The sequence below is a fragment of the Corythoichthys intestinalis genome, chromosome 5 (assembly GCF_030265065.1).
Source record: "Corythoichthys intestinalis isolate RoL2023-P3 chromosome 5, ASM3026506v1, whole genome shotgun sequence".
In the NCBI taxonomy this organism is placed as follows: Eukaryota; Metazoa; Chordata; class Actinopteri; order Syngnathiformes; family Syngnathidae; genus Corythoichthys; species Corythoichthys intestinalis.
Window position 1 is genome coordinate 57,230,744 of NC_080399.1, and position 23,386 is coordinate 57,254,129.

Genomic DNA, 23,386 nt, shown 5'->3' on the forward strand with positions numbered 1-23,386 from the left:
TCTAACTTTAAAATCTTTTACTTTGATGTAAGCACACAAACAACAATAATAAAACTTTTTTTATCATCAAATTTAAAGAGTAACACTACAAAAAGTGCTACAGGTTGACTTGGGCAAGGAGCTCAAGTTTCCAATCCACGTTACAAAAACTTCGTTGAGGCCAGACATCGTGCGTACGTCAGTATCCTCAAGGCAGGTGCTGCTGATAGAACTTAATGTTCCTTGGGAGGATCACATTATGGAGGCAAATGACCATAAGCGGTCAAAGTATCAGGAACTAGTCGAGCAATGCCAAAGAGAAGGCTGGAAGAAAGGCTGTGAGCCCATTGAAGTGGTGTGAGGGGGCTTTGCTGGCCGCTCTTTGTGCAAGGTGTTCAGTCTATTTGGCATCACTGGTGCAGAGATGAGGAAAGCCATGAAGACCTACATGGAGGCGGCAGAGAGAGACTCTAGATGGCTCTGGATCAAGAGGAGCGATCTCTGGGTTAATTCTATTTGGACACAAGTCTGATCATCCTTGGCTGGGTCACCTGAGGAAGGCGGTATGCATTGAAAGACCGGAAACCCCCGATGACCTCTGGCACATCACTGAAGATGTGTTCCAGTGCATACGAGGATCTATCCCAATTATAGCATGGAACGAAGAATTTAAAAAAAAAAAAAACTGAGGTTAAGTCAGAATGTTGACATGGAATACATTATCTTTTAATGTTATTTTTGTTGCATACCACTTGCTTTCCCCATATTGTAGAGGACATTGGTATTGCTTTCTTACGCAATTATTTCTTCAACATCATGGTTTCCTACTTTGACACAGTTGGTATCCTTTTGTAGTTGCTTCACAGAAAACATGAAAAAGCCGAATAAAATAAAAGCACTAGTTACAGTATGTGGATGCTCACTGCAAGATACAGTATGAGGAAATCTTTAGTGAGGTCATGCAGGACATGACCGTTTGACTGTGACCGTTTATCGATTGTAGTACAAAAGTGAAGTTAAGCCAGATGCCTCCATTTAGTGAAAATGATATTCTGAACATTACAGGTAGAACATTACAGGTATTTATTTATTCATCTTTGTTGCTTCATTTGCTGTTTCTGATTGTGTATCATATTGCCTCTGCAAAGCCCTTTGAGACAACGTTGTTGTGATCCAGGGCTATACAAATAAAATTGAATTGAATTGAACTCTAAATCAGACCCAGACTGTTGAGTGGACTGATGAGAAGAACCCATCCCCAGGAGAAACACATTTTGGAAAACATACTTTAAACTACAGTTCATAGACTTCATAACATATTGATGGGGCGTGGGGCCGATTAATTGGGGGCTGACCGAGTGGAAACACAAAGAGCTTTTTGCGTTGAAAATTCTTGTGAATAAATGCTTAAATCCTTGAATTCTTTATAAATATGGACGTAAAACAGTCTCGATTCTTGGTTAAAAGCCAAAAAAAAAAAAAAAACGGACAGTTAGCATTTATTGTACGTAAATATGTCGAATGTGCTGCTAGTCTTTAAGCCACGGTGGCACCGCCTTATCACCACAAAGAGCTTTTTACGTTAAAAATTCTTGTGAATAAATGCTTAAATCCCTGAATTCTTCATAAACATGGATGTAAAATGATCTCAATTCTTGGTAAAAAGCAAAAAAAAAAAAAAAAAAAACGGCAGTTAGCATTCATTTTACTACATATGTCGAATGTGCTGCAAGTCTTTAAGCCACTGTAGCGCTGCCTTATAACCACAAAGAGCTTTTTATGTTGAAAATTCTTGTGAATAAATGCTTAAATCCCTAAATTCTTGGTTTCGATTCTTGGTTAAAAGCAAAAATACGGGTGGTTAGCATTTATTTTACGTAGATCCTGTGAATTATGACGCCAATCCCGTAGCAGTTAATTTCTGCCATTAATTTTTTTTTCACAGCGTTTCAAAATGCATTCATTGTACAAAAAAATATAATAATTACCCTGAATCCTTGAACAAATCACTCCTGAGACAATCCTTCCTGTTTGTATGCGGTAAAGCTTTCTAACCTTTTCAACCTAAATCCGGCGTTGGATCGCTGCATGTGTTTGAGAATAATTGCAACCGACTATGACTACTTGAAGGGGCGGCGTAGTGTCTGGGGAATGTCTCCCATCAATTTCATGATGAAGTCTGCTGTTGGACGTCTTAATATTGTGACTGATATTATTTTTGAAAAGTGTCACTATTAAACACACTATATTTAAATACTCTTATCCGCAGGTAGATGGGGATGACAGGGATTATAGTGAAGATGGCTGTATGAAAGAGCCTTCAGGCCTACCCATGGCTGTGTCTGTCCCGGAGTCAGGTCTGAAGATCAGTCACACATCACCTGACATCCCTCTGGAGACTCAGGCCAAAGTGGACCACATCCAAACCCACACCTTGACCAGGGACAGAGTGCAAAGACAAATCACTGAACCCACATCATCAGTACGGTCAGTGCACCTTAATTATGTTGTAAAACGTAAAGCAACACTAGGTAGCTTTTCAACCTTTATAAAACATTTTCATAACATTTGTGATGATATATCGACTGGCAACTAGCTGAATGACACCTCTTTTATATCTTGAGGGGGTCTGTATTGTGTTCACCAACATTAATTAACTTTGGGGAGGGTGGCAGGAACCCTGCCACACAAAAAAACTACAAATGTGTGAACTGCTTTACATACATCACTATACATCACTTCCCCATTCGTTATGAAGACAGAAGTCGATGCGAACGCTTTTCAGCGAATTCTGCAAAGATGGCAGAGCAACAAAAGAGACAAAAAGTTTTGTCCGAGGACACAAGAAAAAAGAGAAATGGAGGCTATGGGGGAATACGGGAAAAAATCAAACGTTTCTTATTTTAAAAATCATCACATGCTATTGCTTAGCCACAACTGGATTAATGACTTCATTACTACTGTATTGGCCCGAATATAAGACTGTTTTTGCATTGAAATAAGACTGAAAAAGAGGGGGGGGGTCGTCTTATATTCGCGGTCTAGACATTATACCCATTCACGACGCTAGATGGCGCCAGATATCATTGAAGCGATGTTCTGTCATGACAGATCTCAGCTACTCTCAAATTTAACCAGTTTGCATTATTTTATTGCAATATTTTTCCATATTCAGATTTGTTTCAAGACTACAGTTACAGTTAGACCTCACTTGGATAATAAATGCAGTCATTGCACTTTTGTTGTTTTATCACAATAGATTGGTTTATTTACATTTCAAAAACCAGATGCCATTCATTTACGAATGTGATTGCACTTTAGTTTACATATTTAAATGTTCAGATATTAAGATTTGAATGAGGCAAAATAACATGCTTTTTCTCTCAAATATATTGTTATAATCATTTGTTTCGGATGTACTGTAATTATTTTCTGTAGAAAAATTAATTTGGTGTTCAAAAAGTCTTTTTTTCAAACTTGAGTCTTGAAAAAGAGGGGTCGTCTTATAATCAGGGCCGTCTTATTTTTGGGCCAATACGGTATTTATCCTTCACACAGCCGCTGGAAACAGAAATGACATTTAATCCATTTGCAGGCGACCGGGAGATCAGGATTTTAACTCACTGTGTGCTGGCAAAACACTACCGCTTTTGTCTACTTGCGTCGCTAAAATTGACCATAACTAAAAAGTTACCTAGTGTTGCTTTAAGAAGTTTCAATAAAAAGAAGCAAATGTATTGAAACTAAGAAAAATAAAATAACTGGATGTAGAGCAAAAAACTTTTTTTTTTTAATTATTATACTAAACTACATTATATTTCATAGCAATCAATAATTAACATACTGTATGTCAAGTGCAATAATGTTATTGAGGTTCTGCTATAACAATAATTATATTTTTAACCTATTAACCTTTAGTTCACTTGATTTGTAGCTCCTTGGTAGTCCGCAACAGTTTGTTGAAAGGGTCAAACCTTGAGCCAAAATTAATGTTTGAATAGTAGACAGTTTTGCATCTCATAATACTGTAAAAACATTTTTTTTTTCAGTCATTCAGTCATCAACGTAAAACATCTGTAGTACATTACATCAAAGTATTATAAATTATAATATTTCAGGTCTCCTTTTCTTATAATGATGTTGATAATGAAAACCTAAACTTCAGTAAGCAATCAACCTATGTAAGGCACTGTGTAGGTGTAACGAAAGCACAGGCTTTTGTGATCATCATCAAGTCTGGCTACTCTCTTTATCCTCTTGACAACAGCCTATAAATTTTCAATGTTGTTCTGGTCTGGGGAATTTGCTTTTGATCTCTTTGGCCTTGTGGGTGAGTGCCTGCTGGAAAATAAAAGCAGCATCTCTATACAGTTTGTCAACACACAGAAGCATGAAACGCTCTACCATCCCCTAGTAAAAGGCTGCTAGTCAAGCAAGCCAGCCTCACTTTTGCAATCTATAAGATACATGGCAAGTCAGGGTGGTCTTCTGTGGTTTTGGCTGGATTTCAAATTCTATGCTAGCGGTGGCGCTATCAAGCACAGACCTAATTAGGCCTGCATGATATATGGTTTCAACATCGCCATCACGATGTGCGCATACGTAATAGTGCCATCGCAGGACGTGCGATTGCAAGTTAAATAAATAAATAAAACAACTGACAGTGGAACCAGAGGAGTTGAGAGTTTTGTCCTATGCAATATGGAATTATGAAAAATATGATTGGCAGTGAATAATTATAATTATTATTAGTGTTGCACCGATACCATTTTTTGGCCCCAATACCGATACCTGGCTGTGCAGTATCGGCCGATACCGATACCATACTGATACCACCCCAATTATATATATATATATATATATATATATATATATTAGGCCTGAACGATATTGGAAAAAACTATTGTTGCGATTTTTTTTAGGTGTGCAATATATTGCGATAGTAAAAAAAAAAAAAAAAATTTTAAAGAAATATTCACTAGATGACTTGAATAGCTGTTTGGAAATACTTTGCATGACACACCGTGTCCACAGTGTATTCATATAATACCGTTTCATTTGTGAATGATTAAGATTGCTGTATTATTATGAAGGGATCCAGGAAGCCATGTCTGCACAAAATAGATAATTTCTTGAACACAATATTTGACACTTCAACAGCAGCAAATACATTAAATGACAAATAAAAGAGCAGGTGCATTCGTCCCCTGAGTTTTTGACAAAATATAACAATAAATAACAACTTCGGTAAAATAACAACAAAGTTGTAAACATATTTATTAAATATGACAAATAAGAGTTGTTCACAAACTATAACAATAAATAAGAACCTCAGTAAAACAATAAAGTTGTCAACATATTTGAACTTAAATATTAAATCTGTCAAATAAAAGTGCAAGTGCATTAGTCCCCTGAGTTGTTTACACAAAATATAACAATATAGAACTGCAAAACTGCAACAAAGTTGTAAAAATATTTAAAAAATATTAAGTATCAAAACTTTATGTGCAGCTGTACTATAGTTATTTGAAAAATACGATTTACAGTTAATTTAAATATAAAAGAAACAGAAACTCAATTGAACTTGTAAATAATTGAACTGAATAACAGCAAATAACTGATGAATAACAGAACCATTTTAACTCCCAAATTTATGTATTTGTCTGCATATCGTCCACCTTCCTTGCTCAGCAATTCTCAACTGGGTCTCATAGGTTTTTGGCCAAGACTACTAGTTTATCCACCATTGCAGGCTTGAGACAACAACGTTGGCACGTAACAATGTTCCCACCTGTACTAAAAAGCCTCTGATGGGAAGCTCGTAGCAGGAATGCATAGATACCTGCGTTTTAAATGGTCCCACATGTTCGACGGATGACTTCTTGTTGAGGCAACCATGGCGAGGCACTGTCAACAGGGCTGTTTTTTGTTCCTTATATTCTTGTCGATAGCCAAAATACTTCCAAAACTCCTTTTGGAGACGGTCTTCCCTATTCAACGTGCTGCTTGATTGCTTGCTTTCACTTTGAAAACGGCCCCTCCTCCCTCCGCTCTGCTGTTCGGCCCCTCCTCCCTCCACTCCGCTCTAGCAGGGGAGGGGGAGGAGCCGATGACTGCGAGCTGGAGAGAATGAGAGACTGCACTCTCTTTCTCGCTCCTTGCTCAAAACAAACGTTTGTGGATTTAAAAAAATTAAATGAAAAAACTATCGCACATCCTTGCGATGGGACTATTGCGCATGCGCACATCGCGATGGCGATGTTTAAACGATATATCGTTCAGGCCTAATATATATATATATATATATATATATATATATATATATATATATATATATATATATATATATATATATTTTTTTTTTTTTCTTAATTTTTTTTTTTTTTTCCAAAGAGCTACATGATTGGATGTGAAATCATTGCTATCAAGGCTTTGTCAGGCTGTTGCTTTCCTTTACAAAATAGGAAAAAGTACACTAAACCCTAGTAGACAATAGTTGAATAAGCCTTCCGCTCTCAAAGGCCAAAATAGTGCTAAATTTGTGAAATTAATAAAACATGTATAATACTAGCCCAACAGTAAGAAAGTAAAAAGAAATTCATAATAATAAACTCTGAATGAACTGAATAAACTTTTTTAAACCTCTCAAAGTCCAAACAGTGCAACTTTCATGAAATTATTGTCACATTCTGCTGCTGGTTAGATTGTGTTTTGTTGCTGGGCGTGGGGGCGTGGCACTTGAATCCAATGCAGACTCATCAACCCAGCATTTAAGCACGGGTGATCTCAGAGAAGGCTGCCGAGATATTTGCCTTGCTGATCGCTATTTGACATCTGGCACAATAATCTCGCTACATTTGCTTGTTATGCCCCTGCATTGGGTTTTTCTGTTAGTGTGCTGCTCTCGTTTGTAACCGCTGCCTATCGTCTTAGTTTGTTCGTCGACCTGCTGTCACGGACTCCTTTTGTTATTTCTACTGTCCCGCGATCGCGTGTTATTTTTTGTTTGCAATCATTAAACCCTTTTATGTATCCCCCGCTTGTTGTCTGCTTCGAGGGTCAACCTTGTTTCCGCATTTGCGGATGCTAACAATTATAAGTAATAATAATTGACCACAGCATCCTGTCTCTCCTTTTTTTCGGGAGGTGGGAGTCCCTTATTTCTATTTCTGAAAGGTGGCAACAATACTTTGGAAACACTTCCCAAATTACTGCGGCATTTCTTTCAGTAAAAGACAATTAAAGTAAAGTAGACGAAGTGAACTGACCAGAGATTGTTGCTCCGGTCCAGCGGCCTTCTTCCTCTGGATAGCAGTCCTGCCCTTGCAGGCTCAAACTCGTTGTGTTCGTTCACGTTTCGTCTTCAAGTGTTTTATCAAGTTCGAGGTATTGAAACTGGCCGATTTAACTCCACATCTCCAAACTTTCAGGCCGCAAATCTTGCATGCAGCCATTGATTTTAATCGACGGGATTTCTATTTGGAAATATTTCCCGACCGCCGCGGCGCCTCCATATTTCCTGGTTTGTTTTTCGTCCATATGAAAAAGCCCCCTTTTGATTGGTCAGGAGTGGCTATTGGCCCGCTCTCATTGGTCTGGAGCAGGCCAATAGCGATAGCTGCTTGGTGTTCACGTGTCATCACGCAACACAGAGACAGAGTGTAGTGAGCGCCAGGAGGAGAAAAAAGGCTGTGGTCAAATGTTATAATAATGGACCGGTAAATGGTATCGGTGCCGTCTTTGTTGGTACTCGCCGATACCGATACCACCATTTCGGGCCGGTTCGGCGCCCCCTGCTGATACTAGTATCAGTATCGGTGCATCTTTAATTATTATAATACTATTATATATAGTAGTATAGCTACTATAATAATAATAATGTAGTAGATATTTTTTTTAAGAATTGTTTTGAATAATGTTGGAAAGGCAAAGTCAGTGTTCTGAATCTGTTTACATTCCAGTCTTTTCCACTAGTAAATGCTATCAGCATTTGACCTCATTGTTTAGGTGTGATTAATTTTTGTTATTTACTAGGGCCATCAAATTTATCGCATTAACGGGCGGTAATTAATTTTTTTAATTAATCACATTAAAACATTTGATGCAATTAACGCATGGATGGAATGACCCGTTCATGCGTTACCTCAAACAGTTTACAATGACGCCGTTTTAGCACATTGAGACCGAAAAAGCAGACAAATGCGAGTGGACAGATGTTCATTGGACCGTGCCTTTTGTTGGCTTAAGCAGCCACTACTAACAGTCATGGTTGCCCAACTTCCCATCATGCATTTTGGCGGAGCAAGAGACGATCTGTCTCTTAACACGTTTAATTGAACACATCGCAGAACATATTGTATACCATTTGCAGCCACTACTGACAGTCATGATTGCCCAACTTCCCATCATGCATTTGGGCGGAGCAAGAGACAATCTTTCTCTTAACATGCTTAATTGAACACAACTCAGAATATATTGTATGCCATTTGCAGCCACGACTGACAGTCATGGTTGCCCAACTTCCCATCATGCATTTGGGCAGAGCAGGAGACAATCTTTCTCTGAACATGCTTAATTGAACACAACTCAGAACATATTGTATACCATTTGCAGCCACTACTGACAGTCATGGTTGCCCTAACCCCTAAACCCAACTATCATGCATTTGGGCAGAGCAGGAGACATTCTTTTTCTTAACACTCCTAAACACAACACAGAACATACTATAAACCATTTGCAGCCACCACTGGCAATCATGGTTGCCCAACTTCCCATCATGCATTTGGGCCGAACAGTTAATCGCATCATTTAGTGAAAGCACAACAAAAATAATTTTCCTATCTCTCGAAAAAATAATGTTCACAAAAAGAAAAATGCTCAATGCAAAGAGAACTGGCATTCCCAATCAAATAGCTATGCAAAATATACATAAATGGTCATAATGTTAATGCCATCTTGTGGATTTATTGTTATAATAAACAAATACAGTACTTATGTACAGTATGTTGAATGTTTCTGTCTTTCTTGTGTCTTTCCATTCCAACAATAATTTACAGAAGAATATGGCATGTTTTAGAGATGGTTTGAATTTCAATTAATTACGATTAATTAATTTTTAAGCTGTGATTAACTCGATTAAAAATTTTAATCGTTTGACAGCCCTATTATTTGCATGTTGATTCTTACTTTGATGAGGAATTTAAGTGTTCCAAAATTTCAACAAAAGCGTCAACAATTTTTGTTTTGCTAAATTAGTTTTAAAAAATTTTTTTTTGATTGGTCGACTAATCGTAAAAATATACGGCTCTACTAATCAGGAGAAAATTAGTCGTGTGGGACAGCCCTAGTGTACCGGGACATATTTCCTCCACACCCTTCTCACCTTTTTTACCCTTGAACCAATTTCATGCCTGATAAATCTATTTCTTATATCAATCTGGGCAAGATTTAATTGACACCTTTTCATCGGAGGAACCTTCAAAAAATATATGCCTGCTGATTAAATTATGTCTCTTCTCGCCGTTTCCCATAAAAAATAAAAATAATAATAATAATGATTTAAAAAAGCTATTAGTGATGTTCTTTGCTTCTATAGTCATGAAGAAATTAAGTGTATTTCAGACAAAACTTGGGAAATCCAATAGAAACCTGGGAAGACCAGATTAATTAGCCATGTATGTACATGATGAATGTCAGGCGGGCTTGCTAGCATTGTACAGTGGAATGAAAAAGTATCTGAACCTTTTGGAATTTCTTACATTTCTGCATAAAATCACCATCAAATGTGATCTGATCTTTGTTAAAATCCTACAGATGAAAAAAACAGTCCCTGCTTTAACTAAAACCACCCAAACATTTATTGGTTTTCATATTTTGATGAGCATAGCATGCAAACAATGACAGAAGGGGGAAATATAAGTAAGTGAACCATCACATTTAATATTTTGTGCCCCCCACCCTTTGGCAGCAATAACTTCAACCAGATTCTTCCTGTAGCTGCAGATCAATCTGGCACATCGATCAGGACTAATTTTGGCCCATTCCTCTCTACAAAACTGCTGCAGTTCAGTCAGATTCTTGGGATGTCTGGCATGAATCGCTGTCTTGAGGTCATGCCACAGCATCTCAATGGGGTTCAAGTCTGGACTTTGACTTGGCCACTCCAGAATGTGTATTTTTTCCTTCTGAAACCATTCTGAAGTTGATTTACTTCTGTGTTTTGGATCATTGTGTTGTTGCAGCATCCATCCTCTTTTTAGCTTCAACTGTCTGACAGACGGCCTCAGGTTTTCCTGAAAAACATCCTGATAAACTTTTGAATTCATACTTTCATAAATGATCGCAAGTTGTCCAGGCCCTCAGGCAGTAAACAGCCCCAAACCACGATGCTCCCTCCACCATGCTTCACGGTGGGGATGAGGTGTTTATGTTGGTGAGCTGTTCCATTTTTCCTCCACACATAACGTTGTGTGTTACTCCCAAACAATTCAACTTCGGTTTCATCAGTCCACAAAATATTTTGCCAAAACAAAGCATTAAACGAGCAACAATGTTTTTTTAGACAGCAGTGGCTTCTTCCGTGAAGTTCTCCCATGAACACCATTCTGGGCCATAGTTTTACATATAGTTGATGTGTGCACAGAGATATTGGACTATGCCAGTGATTTCTGTAAGTCTTTAGCAGACACTCTAGGGTTGCTTTTTACCTCTATGAGTATTCTGCCCTGAACTCTTGGCGTGGTGGACGGCCACTCCTTGGGAGAGAATGAACAGTGCCAAACTCTCTCCATTTGACAGACAACTTCACTGCCTGCCGATTGATGAACATCCGTGTCTTTTAGAGATGTGTTTTTTTTAATCCTTTCCCAGCTTTATTCAAATCAACAATCCTTGATCGCAGGTCTTCAGACAGCTCTTGACCGAGCCATGATGCACATAAGACAATGCTTATCATCAAGACAAGTCTTACCAGGTGTGTGTTTTGTAGTGGGCAGGGCAGCTTTAAACCACTCATCAGTGATTGGGCACACACCTGACTTTTGGTATTGAATTGTTTGGTAAAAATTGGTTTCAGGTGCTCTTTAAGTCTCCTTAGGCAGAGGGTTCACCTACTTATTTTTCCCTCTTCTGTCATTGTTTGCATGCTATCCTCAAGAAATATGGAAACCTATAAATGTTTGGGTGGTTTTAGGTAAAGCATCTGTGTGATTTTGACAAAGATCAGATTACATTTGATGGTGATTTTAAGCTGAAATGTGAGAAATTCCAAAAGGTTCAGATACTTTTTCATACCACTGTATGTGGAGTTCAGAAAACACATTAGATACAGTGCATCTCCATTCACCCTTAAAACTCTGGGGACTTAATTTTGTAATCAAACATAAAATTTACATTCATTTGAAAACAGGAATTTACAGCATTAAGCAACAGTCCAGTTCATTTTCCCCTTTGCTCAGGTGATATGCTTCTGATGTCTCTTGTACAGAAGTGACCTGACACAAGGTATGCAACATTTGTAGCAAATGTGAAGCACTTTTTTGTGTGGTCGCTCTCGAAATACTAATTCCAGCCTATAGCCCACTGCTTGTGTATCTAGACTGGCTCCCGTTTACACTGTTGTATCTTTTCATACCTCACTATTTCTTCCACTTATTCTGTAAACATGTTCCGATACTGCACTCTGTGAACGACCAAGCTCCTTAGCGAAAACATATTTTTTGCTTACCCTCCTTGCGGAGGCTGTCAATGACTGTCTTCTGGGCATCTTCCAAGGCTTGTCCTTTTGTTTCAGGCTGAGAAGCAGTTTAAAGGCTTGGGGAACCATTTAAGCACCAATTTGAGTCAAAATTAGGGCTGCAACTCACGATTATTTTTTTCTAATCGTTTAATTAGATGATTATTAAATGATTAATGATTAATCTTATACATTTTACTTTTTTCAGTTACAAAATAAGTTGAATAAGAATTTCTCATTCCACAAGTCAAACCAAAGTCCTGTTCATTCAAATAAAAAAAGTACTGCTGAATGACTTTTTTTTGTGTGTGTGTGCAAGGCGCTGATATAAATTGTCAGTCACTCATTTCTTTTCTTTAAACAAACTAAACAACACTGTATTGAATCAGTTTTCTTTATCAAACAGTTGTTCATAAATACAATACAAATCCAATTTCAAAGCACACTCTCTTGTATGACTATTTACAGTTTGAATGGGAGTGTTGAAAGGAGACTCAAAGCTGCTATATGTGTGTACATATATTCTATATGTGTTTTGTTTCTTTCTGAGAAGAAATGAGACAACTTAACTATCCAACAGTAACTCAAGTGCTAATATGCTTCTCCAATACAATAAAAACAGACACTTAATACACTGGTGAGCACTGTTCCCTCTAATTTTTCATGTGTCTGAGCAGACACACAAGCTTTCTGAGCAAACTGAGGACCACTGTGAGCAACATCAGATGTGTACGCTGTGACCACACACCAGTATCACGCCTGTTCAAAACCTTGGATCATAGCAAGTTACATGGCTTAATAAAAGAATGAAAATAGAGAAGCCATTTGCATTAGTTTACTTTTAATATAATTGATTTGGCCCACTTAAAAAGTCTCATCGTTCATGAGATGTGTGCTATGTTATACAGTATGTGTGAGTCCTGCTATAACCATGGGAAGAGTCCTGCTTTGGCCTGGAAAAGGTCCAATTGTGCCATAGGCGAGTTAATTAATAAAACATAATGAACAACCTGAACGGGAGTGTACCAAACTCCCACTTAAAAACTGCTCAGACAATAAGGACACTCAAGATTCCTATTCTCCTTGTTCTAAGCAGCTAAAAAAGGACAGGTTGGGGAAAAAAAAAAAAAAAAATGAGAAAAAAAGCTTACTCAGTTTCACCGCTTGTTCTTTTATTTGCACATACTGTACTCTGACAGCCATTCTATCTTAAAAGAACCACATTTCGTTTTTTACTTTGGCTTGATGAGTGTAGTATCGCTGCCCATTCCTTTCGCCATGATAAGGGGTTCGCATTTGCATCTCTACTCCGCTGCACTGTTGATGGCTATCTAACCTGCAAGGCACCAATGGGCTGCATAGCGTAAGTGAAGTGAACAGTGTCACATTACTGGCAAGACACCTGTTGCTTATTGAGTTACGTTACGAAATGGTACAGAAAACAATTTGGTTGCTCTAATTAGCTAGATTATATCAGTTCTAAAATCAGATATTAATTAATACTATAGCACTTGCAAAAATTGGCAGCGGAATGCCAATGCCCGTGCTTCTGTAAATCAGCACAGGAGTCTAGCTCAATTTTTACTCTTTATTTTTCTCCGCACCCACCCAGGTCATGCACCTCACAACTGTATGAAATCGTGTAATCCACCAATGGGAGCGTTGCGTTACCGTATTGAAAGCACCAATAGGAGTGTCGTGCTGCAGCGCCGACAGTAGTCCTAGTGACACTACAATACATTTCTTTTGAATTTTATATTGTGCGCTGCATCGATTTTTTTGTGCGCTGTGTTTGTGCAAGCAGTGTGCAATTGTGCACGCGCGCAGCTTAGAGGGAACATTGCTAATGAGTATAATCACTAACTAGCTTAGCGCTACGTTCTTGGTAGTAAAGTCTTATCAACAAAGAATACAAACTGAAAATTCTGCTTCATTTACTCACCTCCGTGAAGTTGGCCCCCCATCAGACGCAAATTTATATAAAAATTATGTCAATCGTTTGTGCTATGATTGTGCTCGTTTGTGCTGCAAAAAGTTTCGTTTGTGCCATCATCGTTTTGCAGTTATTAAACATTGTTTTTTAGGTCATCCAGAGTTCACCCAGCCCCCCATCTGCGGCGGAATGGAACCCCGGTGGTGTCATTTGATTCTGCTTCGTTAGTGCTGGATTGTGCTGCAAAAAGTTTTGTTTGAACTGCTACGGTTTTCGAGATATTCATAAAAATGTCTAGTGATGACGTCACGCGCAGCCCCCCATCTGCGGCGGAATGGAACGGCGATGATGCCAGTTTTTTCTTCGTCGTTAGTGCTGGTTTGTGCTGCAAAAAGTTTTGTTTGTGCCATCATCGTTTTGCAGTTATTAAACATTGTTTTTTAGGTCATCCAGAGTTCACCCAGCCCCCCATCTGCGGCAGAAAGGAACCCCAGTGGTGTCATTTGATTCTGCCTCGTTAGTGCTGGATTGTGCTGGCAAAAAGTTTTGTTTGAACTGCCACGGTTTTCGAGATATTCATAAAAATGTCTAGTGATGACGTCACGCGCAGCCCCCCATCTGCCCCAAAATATGTAAACTATTTAAATATTGAGTAAACTTGCATTTTTTTCTGACAACTGTGAATTCGTTACGAAAGACACTTTTATTTATGCACACAAAGGCAAGACAAATGTGATCCTTTTGAATCTTCTCTGTGTGTCTGCAAAACCGCATATATTGTTTTTAATATTAAACTTTCCCTGCGTTATTTCGTTGTGTAATGTTTTTATAATGATCATAAAAATATGTAGACTATTTAAACATTAAGAAAACTTGTGTTTTTTCTGCCAACTCGAAGAAATGAAAATAAATTGCTGCTGCGTTTTTTTTTTTCCGCGTCACTCCAACAAATAACAAAACAAAACAAAAAAAATCGGGTTTTTCGGGCTCGGGCCTGCAAATCTAGTTAATTGATCGGGCTCGCGCCGGGTCGGGCCTCAATACCAGCGGGCCGTGTCGGGTCGGGCTGGATTTTTTAGGCCCAAACTAAGCTCTATTATGAATATCTCGAAAACTGCAGTTCAAACAAAACTTTTTACAGCACAATCCAGCACTAACGACGAAGACAGAAATGGCATCATCGCCGTTCCATTCCGCCGCAGATGGGGGGCTGTGCGTGACGTCATCACTAGACATTTTTGTGAATATCTCGAAAACCGTAGCAGTTCAAACAAAACTTTTTGCAGCACAATCCAGCACTAACGACGAAGAAAGAAATGGCATCATCGCCGTTCCATTCCGCCGCAGATGGGGGGCTGTGCGTGACGTCATCACTAGACATTTTTATGAATATCTCGACAACCGTAGCAGTTCAAACAAAACTTTTTGCAGCACAATCCAGCACTAACGACGAAGAAAGAAATGGCATCATCGCCGTTCCATTCCGCCGCAGATGGGGGGCTGCGCGTGACGTCATCACTAGACATTTTTATGAATATCTCGAAAACCGTAGCAGTTCAAACAAAACTTTTTGCAGCACAATCCAGCACTAACGACGAAGAAAGAAATGGCATCATCGCCGTTCCATTCCGCCGCAAATGGGGGGCTGCGCGTGACGTCATCACTAGACATTTTTATGAATATCTCGAAAACCGTAGCAGTTCAAACAAAACTTTTTGCAGCACAATCCAGCACTAACGAGGCAGAATCAAATGGCACCACTGGGGTTCCATTCCGCCGCAGATGGGGGGCTGGGTGAACTCTGGATGACCTAAAAAACAATGTTTAATAACTGCAAAACGATGATGGCACAAACGAAACTTTTTGCAGCACAAACGAGCACAATCATAGCACAAACGATTGACATAATTTTTATATAAATTTGCGTCTGATGGGGGGCCAACTTCACGGAGGTCATTTACCTACCTCTGACGGAGGCACACTGGATGTAACAGCACAAAAGGTAATCTAACTCTCGACACTTCGTAATATTATTGATTCAACAACCCAACCTGAGTTTAGCAGTGAACTCTCTCTCACTTGCTCTAATCACTGGCGCGCGTGCGCAGCCTCACATTGCACACAAAGAAGGACCCAAACGGGACGGCTCATAGCTGCCAGCAAAAATTGATCATCAAATTAGTCGGTGACTAATTAATTAATCAATTTTAATTTATTTAATCCATTAGTTGTTGCAGCCTTAGTTGATTCTGATTTTATATATATATATACATTAAAGTGTCACTTCATGACTTAATATGAAACTTTTCTCAAAATTCACATTCTTGAGACCCTGAATTTGGTGTGTTCATTATCTCTAAACCATAATCATCTGAATTCCAAGAAACAAAGGCTTGAAAATGTTAAAACAGAATTTCAGGATTAGGCTTAATCTTTGAGTTAGCGGGGATTTAGTTGGTGGAGTTGATTTCTACAAATTCCAAAAAATTTACATTTCGCTTCACAGAAAACATGAAAAATCCAAATAAAATAAAAGCACTAGTTATGTGGATTCTCGCTGCAAGATACAGTATGAGGAAATCTTTAGTGAGCTCATGCAGGACGTGACTGTTTGACTTTTCTGCTATTTACACTGTGACTGTTTATTGATTGTAGTAGAAAAGTGGAGTGAAGCAAGTTGCCTCCATTTAGTGAAAATGAAATTCTGAACATTACAGGTAGAACTCTAAATCAGACCCAGACTGATGAGTGGACTGATGAGGAGAACCCATCTGCAGGAGAAACACATTTTGGAAACTATACTTTAAACCGTAGTTATTTTTGGACATCTTCAAGGACGAAGTTCAGAATTTTTGACATCAGGCTTAATCTTCGAGTTAGCTCGGGTTTAATTAGCCAGTGGAGTTGATTTCAACAAATTATTTGGTGTTTGTTAGGTATTTGTTAGTTTCAGGGCTCTGGAGTGGCTAAGCTAGCGCGAGTCAGTGGCACCATTATAGCATGCCAATTAAAAACAACACATGCACACATGAAAATCATCGATAAACCATGCAATCAATAGTGTTGGCTATGTTTTCAGGATGAAGTTATTAAAACTTACCATTACATGTCAATAATTGCAGTATGAACAGCAACATTCGTAATCCAGAAGCTCTGAAGAGGAGCAGGGCGGAGTGATATCACATCGTTTTTTGTTTTTTTTTACCGCTGATTTTTTTATGTCATAGTCAGCAGCAAGTGACCAGTTTGTATTTTTCCTCGTTCTTCATAGGGAATTTGTGGAAACTTTCCTTTGCCCGTTTCTTCTGTATGTTTCCACAGCCTCTAAATACACATTTTGCCATGTTGGCGGCCGTCAGTTAACTCAGCAGACTGATGCTGCATTCGGGGAAGGTGGGAGGTCAGAGTTTCCAACCTCTGATCTGGAAAAATATCATTAGTACGCCTCCACTATTTGATCGCTTATGAGAAGTCAGGTTTGCTGGAGGTCGAAATGTCTTTAATATAAAATAAAATAAAATAAAAAATATAAAATGTAAAATAAATATAAAAATAAAACATGAAACAAAAAAACAACTTCCGCCATCTTTGCTGTTTACATTCGCTTTGAATGCTTTAAAGTCGCAACTGATACCCCCAAGCGGGATAAGTCCAACTTCCCACCTTCCTCGAATGCAGCGTGAGAACGGATGACCGAAGCACTCCTCTTTATTGGGGAGTGGCCTTAGCATTCCTCTATTGTGGTTGTATTACGCCTCTAAAAAAAAAAAAGTCCTGCATAATGAAATGAATTACGGCAGTTTGGTCTGACATTATTTTGGCCGTATGGGTGTTTTGGAACAATGATCTGTGTTTTGAATTTATTTGACTACCGTATTTTTCGGACTACAAGTCGCGCCTGAGTATAAGTCGCACCAGCCCTAAAATGCCCAACGAAGAGAAAAAATATATATAAAAGTCGCACCGGCGTATAAGTCGCATTTTGGGGGACATTTACTTGATAAAATCCAACACATAGAACAGATCTGTCATCTTAAAAGAAATTTAATATAAAAATACAATAGAGAACAACATGCTGAATAAGTGTACAGTGCAACGAAATGCGACTATATTGTCCTCACCAGGACGCTACGGCTCGGTCCTGGCTATACACCGAGCTAAACTCCCAAATGACGATGCTTGACGTCCGTATAAATTGCGGAATCAATTTCATCCTAGATACCAAACAGGTTCGCATCAACGTAAATAAATGATAATTAGGTGCTGTTACAGCAATGACAAAACGATTAGCATGTGTTCGCTAGCATTAGCACATCGTTTAAACAACCACACAACTGGCTTTAAGTGTCCGATCGCGGGTGGAAAACACACAACAACAACAGAAAAGATGATACACAGAGGCGTTGCTTCTGTACAGATATTTCAAAAGCATAAACAATGAACGTAGGTTCGCAGCCATGTTTCTCTCTCGCCCAGTCACCCACTCACTCAGAGCGTAGCTGTCCGTCTTATTCTGACGTGTGAGCGCTCTTCTTCACGTAAACAAGTCCGAGTGCGCCCTCACGTGGGCGTAAAAGCGCCACATATTAAAAGCATGCATTTCAATATAAAAAAATAAATAATACAATTGAACACACATTGCCAAAGGCAGAACGCTAACGTGGCCATAGCTATTAAGTTATTCAGATAACAATAGCATAAAGAATATGCTAACAAGTTTACCAATCCATCAGTGTCACTCCAAAACACCAAAATAGCATGTGAAATGATATCATAATGTGTTAATAATTTCACACGTAAGCCGCTCCTGAGTATAAGTCGCACCCCCAGCCAAACTATGAAAAAAACTACGACTTATAGTCCAAAAAATATGGTATGTTGGATCTGTTCTTAGATCTATATCGTTTTTTTTTTTGACATGCTATAATGGTGTCATTGACTCGCGCTAGCTTAGCCACTCCGGAGCCCTGAAACTAACAAATAACTTGCAAACGAAACTGAATTTGTTGAAATCAATTCCACCAACTAACTAAACCCCTGCTAACTCCAAGATTAAGCGTAATGTCAAAAATCCAGAATTTACGCTTTAAATCCAAGTGTGATGTTTCAATACATGCACCAATAAAAGTAACAGTTGCTGAATGCAATAAAGATTAACTTTGATTTTTGATGGGCAGAACATAAAGAGTTGATCTTATCTATCTAATGCTGTTTTTTTTTTTTTTTTTTTTTTTTAATGTTATCTTTCCTCACAGTCACAACTCTATCCGTCGTCAGATGAATTTGTCCAATCCTGACTTCAATCCTACTCAGTTCCAGCGCCAGGATAGTTTAACTTGTTTGGGTCGGATCAAACCTGAGCTTTACAAACAGCGCTCTGTGGACACAGATGATGGGCGTAGAACAGACAACTGTGGGCGTCTCCATTTCATCCTTAAATTTGACTTTGATCTGGAGCAACTCATTGTTAAGATTCATAAGGCTCAAGATCTTCCTGCCAAGGACTTCTCGGGGACCTCTGATCCTTATGTGAAGATCTACCTGTTGCCTGACCGTAAAAACAAGCACCAGACAAAGGTGCATCGGAAGACTCTCAACCCAATATTTGATGAGGTGTTCCTCTTTCCAGTGGCGTACACCGAGTTGTCAAATCGAAAGCTGCACTTTAGTGTCTACGACTTTGACAGGTTCACTCGCCATGATGTGATTGGTCAAGTAGTGGTGGACAACTTCCTGGATCTTGCAGACTTCCCACGGGAAACTAAATTGTGCCGGGATATCCAATATGTCACTTCGGTAAGATGTTCATCTATTTATATTATTTGTCAAGGAGTTAATCCTTCTCTTAACTCTCTGATTATAATACCACTCATAGACTTCATAATTATATTGACGGACATATCCATCAGACACTGCACCACGCCTTCAAGTAGGGGGCCTGCCGACACACAGCATCAAGAGGAGTTATCTCAAACAAACGCACGCAGCAATCGAACGCCGGATTTAGGTTGAAAAAATACGAAATCTGTACCGCATACAAAAAGGAAGGATTGTCTCAGGAGTGTTTTGTTCGAGGATTCAAGGTAATTATTATATTTTTCGTACCATGCATGCATTTCTAAACATTGTGAGAAATATCAATGGGAGAAATTAGCCTCTACGGCATTGGCGTCATAGTTCACAATATTTATGTAAAATAATACTAACTGCACGTATTTTCTGCTTTTAACCATTAATCGAGACTGGTTTACATCCATACCTATAAAGAATATAGGGATTTAAGCATTTATTCACAAGAATTTTCAATGGAAAAAGCTCTTTATTTTCATAAGGTGGCCGCTACATTTGCTTACTTACTAGCATCATAGTTCGCAATATTTACGTAAAATAAATGCTAACTGCACATTTTTTTCCTTTTAACCAAGAATCCAGACTGTTTTACGTCCATATTTATAAAGAATTCCATGATGCAAACATTTATTCACAAAAAATGTTAACGTAAAAATGCTCTTTGTTTTCATAAGGACGCAGCTACATTTGCTTACTGACTAGCATCATAGTTCGCAATATTTACCTAAAATAAATGCTAACTGCACGTTTTTTTCCTTTTAACCAAGAATCAAGACTGTTTTACCGCCATATCTATTGGGAATTCAGGGATTTAAGCATTTATTCACATAAAATGTTAACGTAAAAAAGCTCTTTGTTTTCATAAGACCGCAGCTACATTTGCTTACTGACTAGCAACATACTTCGCAATATTTATGGAAAATAAATGCTAACTGCACTGTTTTGTTTTGTTTTTAACCAAGAATTGAGACTGTTTTACGTCCATATCTATGAAGAATTCAGGGATTTAAGCATTTATTCACAAGAATTTCCAACGGAAAAAGCTCATTGTCTGTGATTCCACTCGGTCAGCTTTGACGGCCATGGCAACAATGCAGGCCCCCTATTAATCGGCCCGGCGTCCTGTGTCTTGTCAATATGTTATGAAGTCTATGCACCACTTTAACTTCTTCAAACTCTTTTTATTCTGTATGATCAGTTGTAGCCAGTACTAGCCGCTTGCCTTACCAATGTATTTGAAAATAATATAGGTCAGAGGTAACATATTTAGTCAAAATGCATCTGAGACTTACCATCTGCTCAAATGATCAAAGAGGGCCAAGATCCTGTCCAGAGAGAAAAGGGGCAAGAGATGTATCAATGGACATTTCTAATTTCCTCTCCAAGCAGAACTCATCTGTGGTTTCAAGAGACAGAAACACTGAAATATACTTAGAGACAGTTCATGTTTAATGAAAGCTGTATGAATCCTTATGGGTGGTGACCCAGATATATCCAAACACAACGATGAAATGGTGTGACAGAAACACACATATTATATTACTGGATTTAATTATTCACTTGACTGTATCCATGTATAATATTGGCACACTATGTGACAGTGTGACAAAGTGAGGAGGTACGATCACCTGCCAAGGAAGTGCTGCTGTTGCTACTAATTGAATATTTTTTAATTAAAGAAAGTGTCATTTGAAAACTTGCTCGAAAAGCATAAAATAACCACCACATCATAACAAAAACAACTATACTGTAATTTTCGAACTATAAGCCGACTATAACTATAACTATGACTATGACTATAATGGTTTTATCCGGCAAATTATCTCACTTTTGAATGGATGTAAAAGATCCAAGCTGGACATAAATGAAGTTAGTGACCTAATTTGCCTGATGACACTTAATGACATCTGTCATAAGCATTCAGTAATGCCCATGATAGTGTCATATCATACTTATGACAGTCTTATTACGCCGCAGTCAAATAAAGTGTTACCTATTAGTTCAAATAAATAAAAAAATAAGCCGCACTGGACTAAAGTCCGCATGATTCAAAATGAAGGGAAAAGGAGCGGCTTATAGTCCGAAAATTACGATAGTTACAAAAATTTTGCCGCCTGAAATTGGAAGCTTTCCACATCTTAATTTGACTTTTTTAGTTCATATTCAAAATAAAATTGAATTTGGAATTTTTTTTTAAATAGCTAATGCTGTGTAGTGGGAATTTAAGCATGTGCTTAGTACTCTACTGTGTTTGTGGAAGTGTGTCTGGATTACGTAGGTTTTGGAACATGCATCGATTAGGTAAGCACGATGATGTGTTGCATTGCTTAGACTTGAAATTTAGTGTGTTGATTATCCAAACACCTTCATCTGCCTGCTTAATAAGGTCGGCAGAAATAGGTTACAGCCTATTACAAGGCAAAAAACTGCTCTTTTCTGTGTCAAAGTCAGAGGTGCTCAAATTTAATATAAAGTACATTTACTATACTATATGTATTCACACCTAAATATACATAATTCATCTTTTTGTTTGTGGGGGGGGGGGTTGCATGTGTGTGTGTGTTGTTGTTGTTGTTGTTGTTTTGGTGTTGGCACTGATGTTTTTTTTTTTTTTTTAATATATGTTTAAACAGTTAATCATAGACAGTATGTGTAATCAAGGAATCTATATTACCAAAGCAAAAAGTAGGTTATATCCACTGGGATTGCTGGCAGGGACCCTCCGCTTGCATAGTCTCCACACTACTTCCATTAAACCTAGCAAGAGGCACAAAACTAATAATTTACTAGGTTCTAAATAAAAAGTGAACGACGGTGGTGCACATATACATATGAATTTGAAGCAAATGCCACACAGATTATTACGTAGGAAAATATTTTTTGTCTATTTGGGGTGTGGTGGGTAGATATGAGGAATAGTCCAAACAAATTGAATGTATCAAATTATGCAATCATTGTACAATAGGGGTGGAACGGTACACAAAAACAGTACACGATTCGGTAGGTACCTTGGTTTTGATGTCACGGTTCGGTTCATTTTCAGTACAGTAAGAAAACAAAATGCAAAATATAAATGTGCTAGTTGTTTATTACACACCTTTGTGCTTTCAACAATAGGAACATTAGCCTATACAAAGCTAGAATTCTGCTCAAAAAGTAGCGGGTATTTAAAGATAATCCAACAACAATTTGAAGAAAAAAGAAGTCCTGTGCTAAAGAGAAAAGCAATTCCAATGACAAAGATTTTAACATGTATTTTACAAATGAAGTGCCTCAATGAATCTTTTTTTTTTTCCCCTTATGAACGGTTTTCAAAAGCTTTATTGGTAGATTTTCTCAAGTTAAAGCACCACACAGAAATTAATAAATTTATTTGTGTAAGCAGGATCTGTGTATTACTCGTATTATTTAATTACAGGTGTTTTAGCTCATTTCAACTTATTTTATTTAAATGAGCTATTATTTATTTTATTATTTATTATTTTATTATGTGTTTTTATATATTTTACAAACGTGATGTAGTATTCATTTACTGTATATTGTATATTTTATGTTGTATAACTTTAGTTCCTATGTGAATATTACTTCCTACTTGTTCTGTTGTGGTAGGAGGGTTTTGTATTGAACACGGGGCCGTGTTGGTTATTATTATAGCAGAGAAGAGAGCAGTAAATCAACAAAGACAAGTTAACTGTGCCCCGATCGACCACTCAAGAGATGTGATGGACTCAAAAAGTGGGTTACGATTGCATATTAGTTTGAAAATCGACCGGATCCACCGTATTTTTACACTAGTGACTTCCGGTCTGCCCGATCCTAGCTATCGGTAGTAGTATTGACACAGGAGGGTCGCTTCTCGCGTCAAATAATAAACTGTCGTTCTTTTCACA

The 23,386-nt window shown here is 38.1% G+C and overlaps 1 protein-coding gene across 2 annotated transcripts in view; it reads left to right on the top strand.

Moving 5' to 3' along the window:
• syt9b (synaptotagmin IXb) overlaps positions 1-23,386 on the top strand; it is a 105,347-nt gene that overhangs the window by 61,674 nt on the left and 20,287 nt on the right. For both annotated transcript variants that reach the window (XM_057837260.1, XM_057837259.1), the window contains exons 3-4: positions 2,249-2,466; positions 18,902-19,442. In XM_057837260.1, the coding sequence (XP_057693243.1) occupies positions 2,249-2,466; positions 18,902-19,442 (759 nt within the window). The remainder of the gene's footprint in view (positions 1-2,248; positions 2,467-18,901; positions 19,443-23,386) is intronic.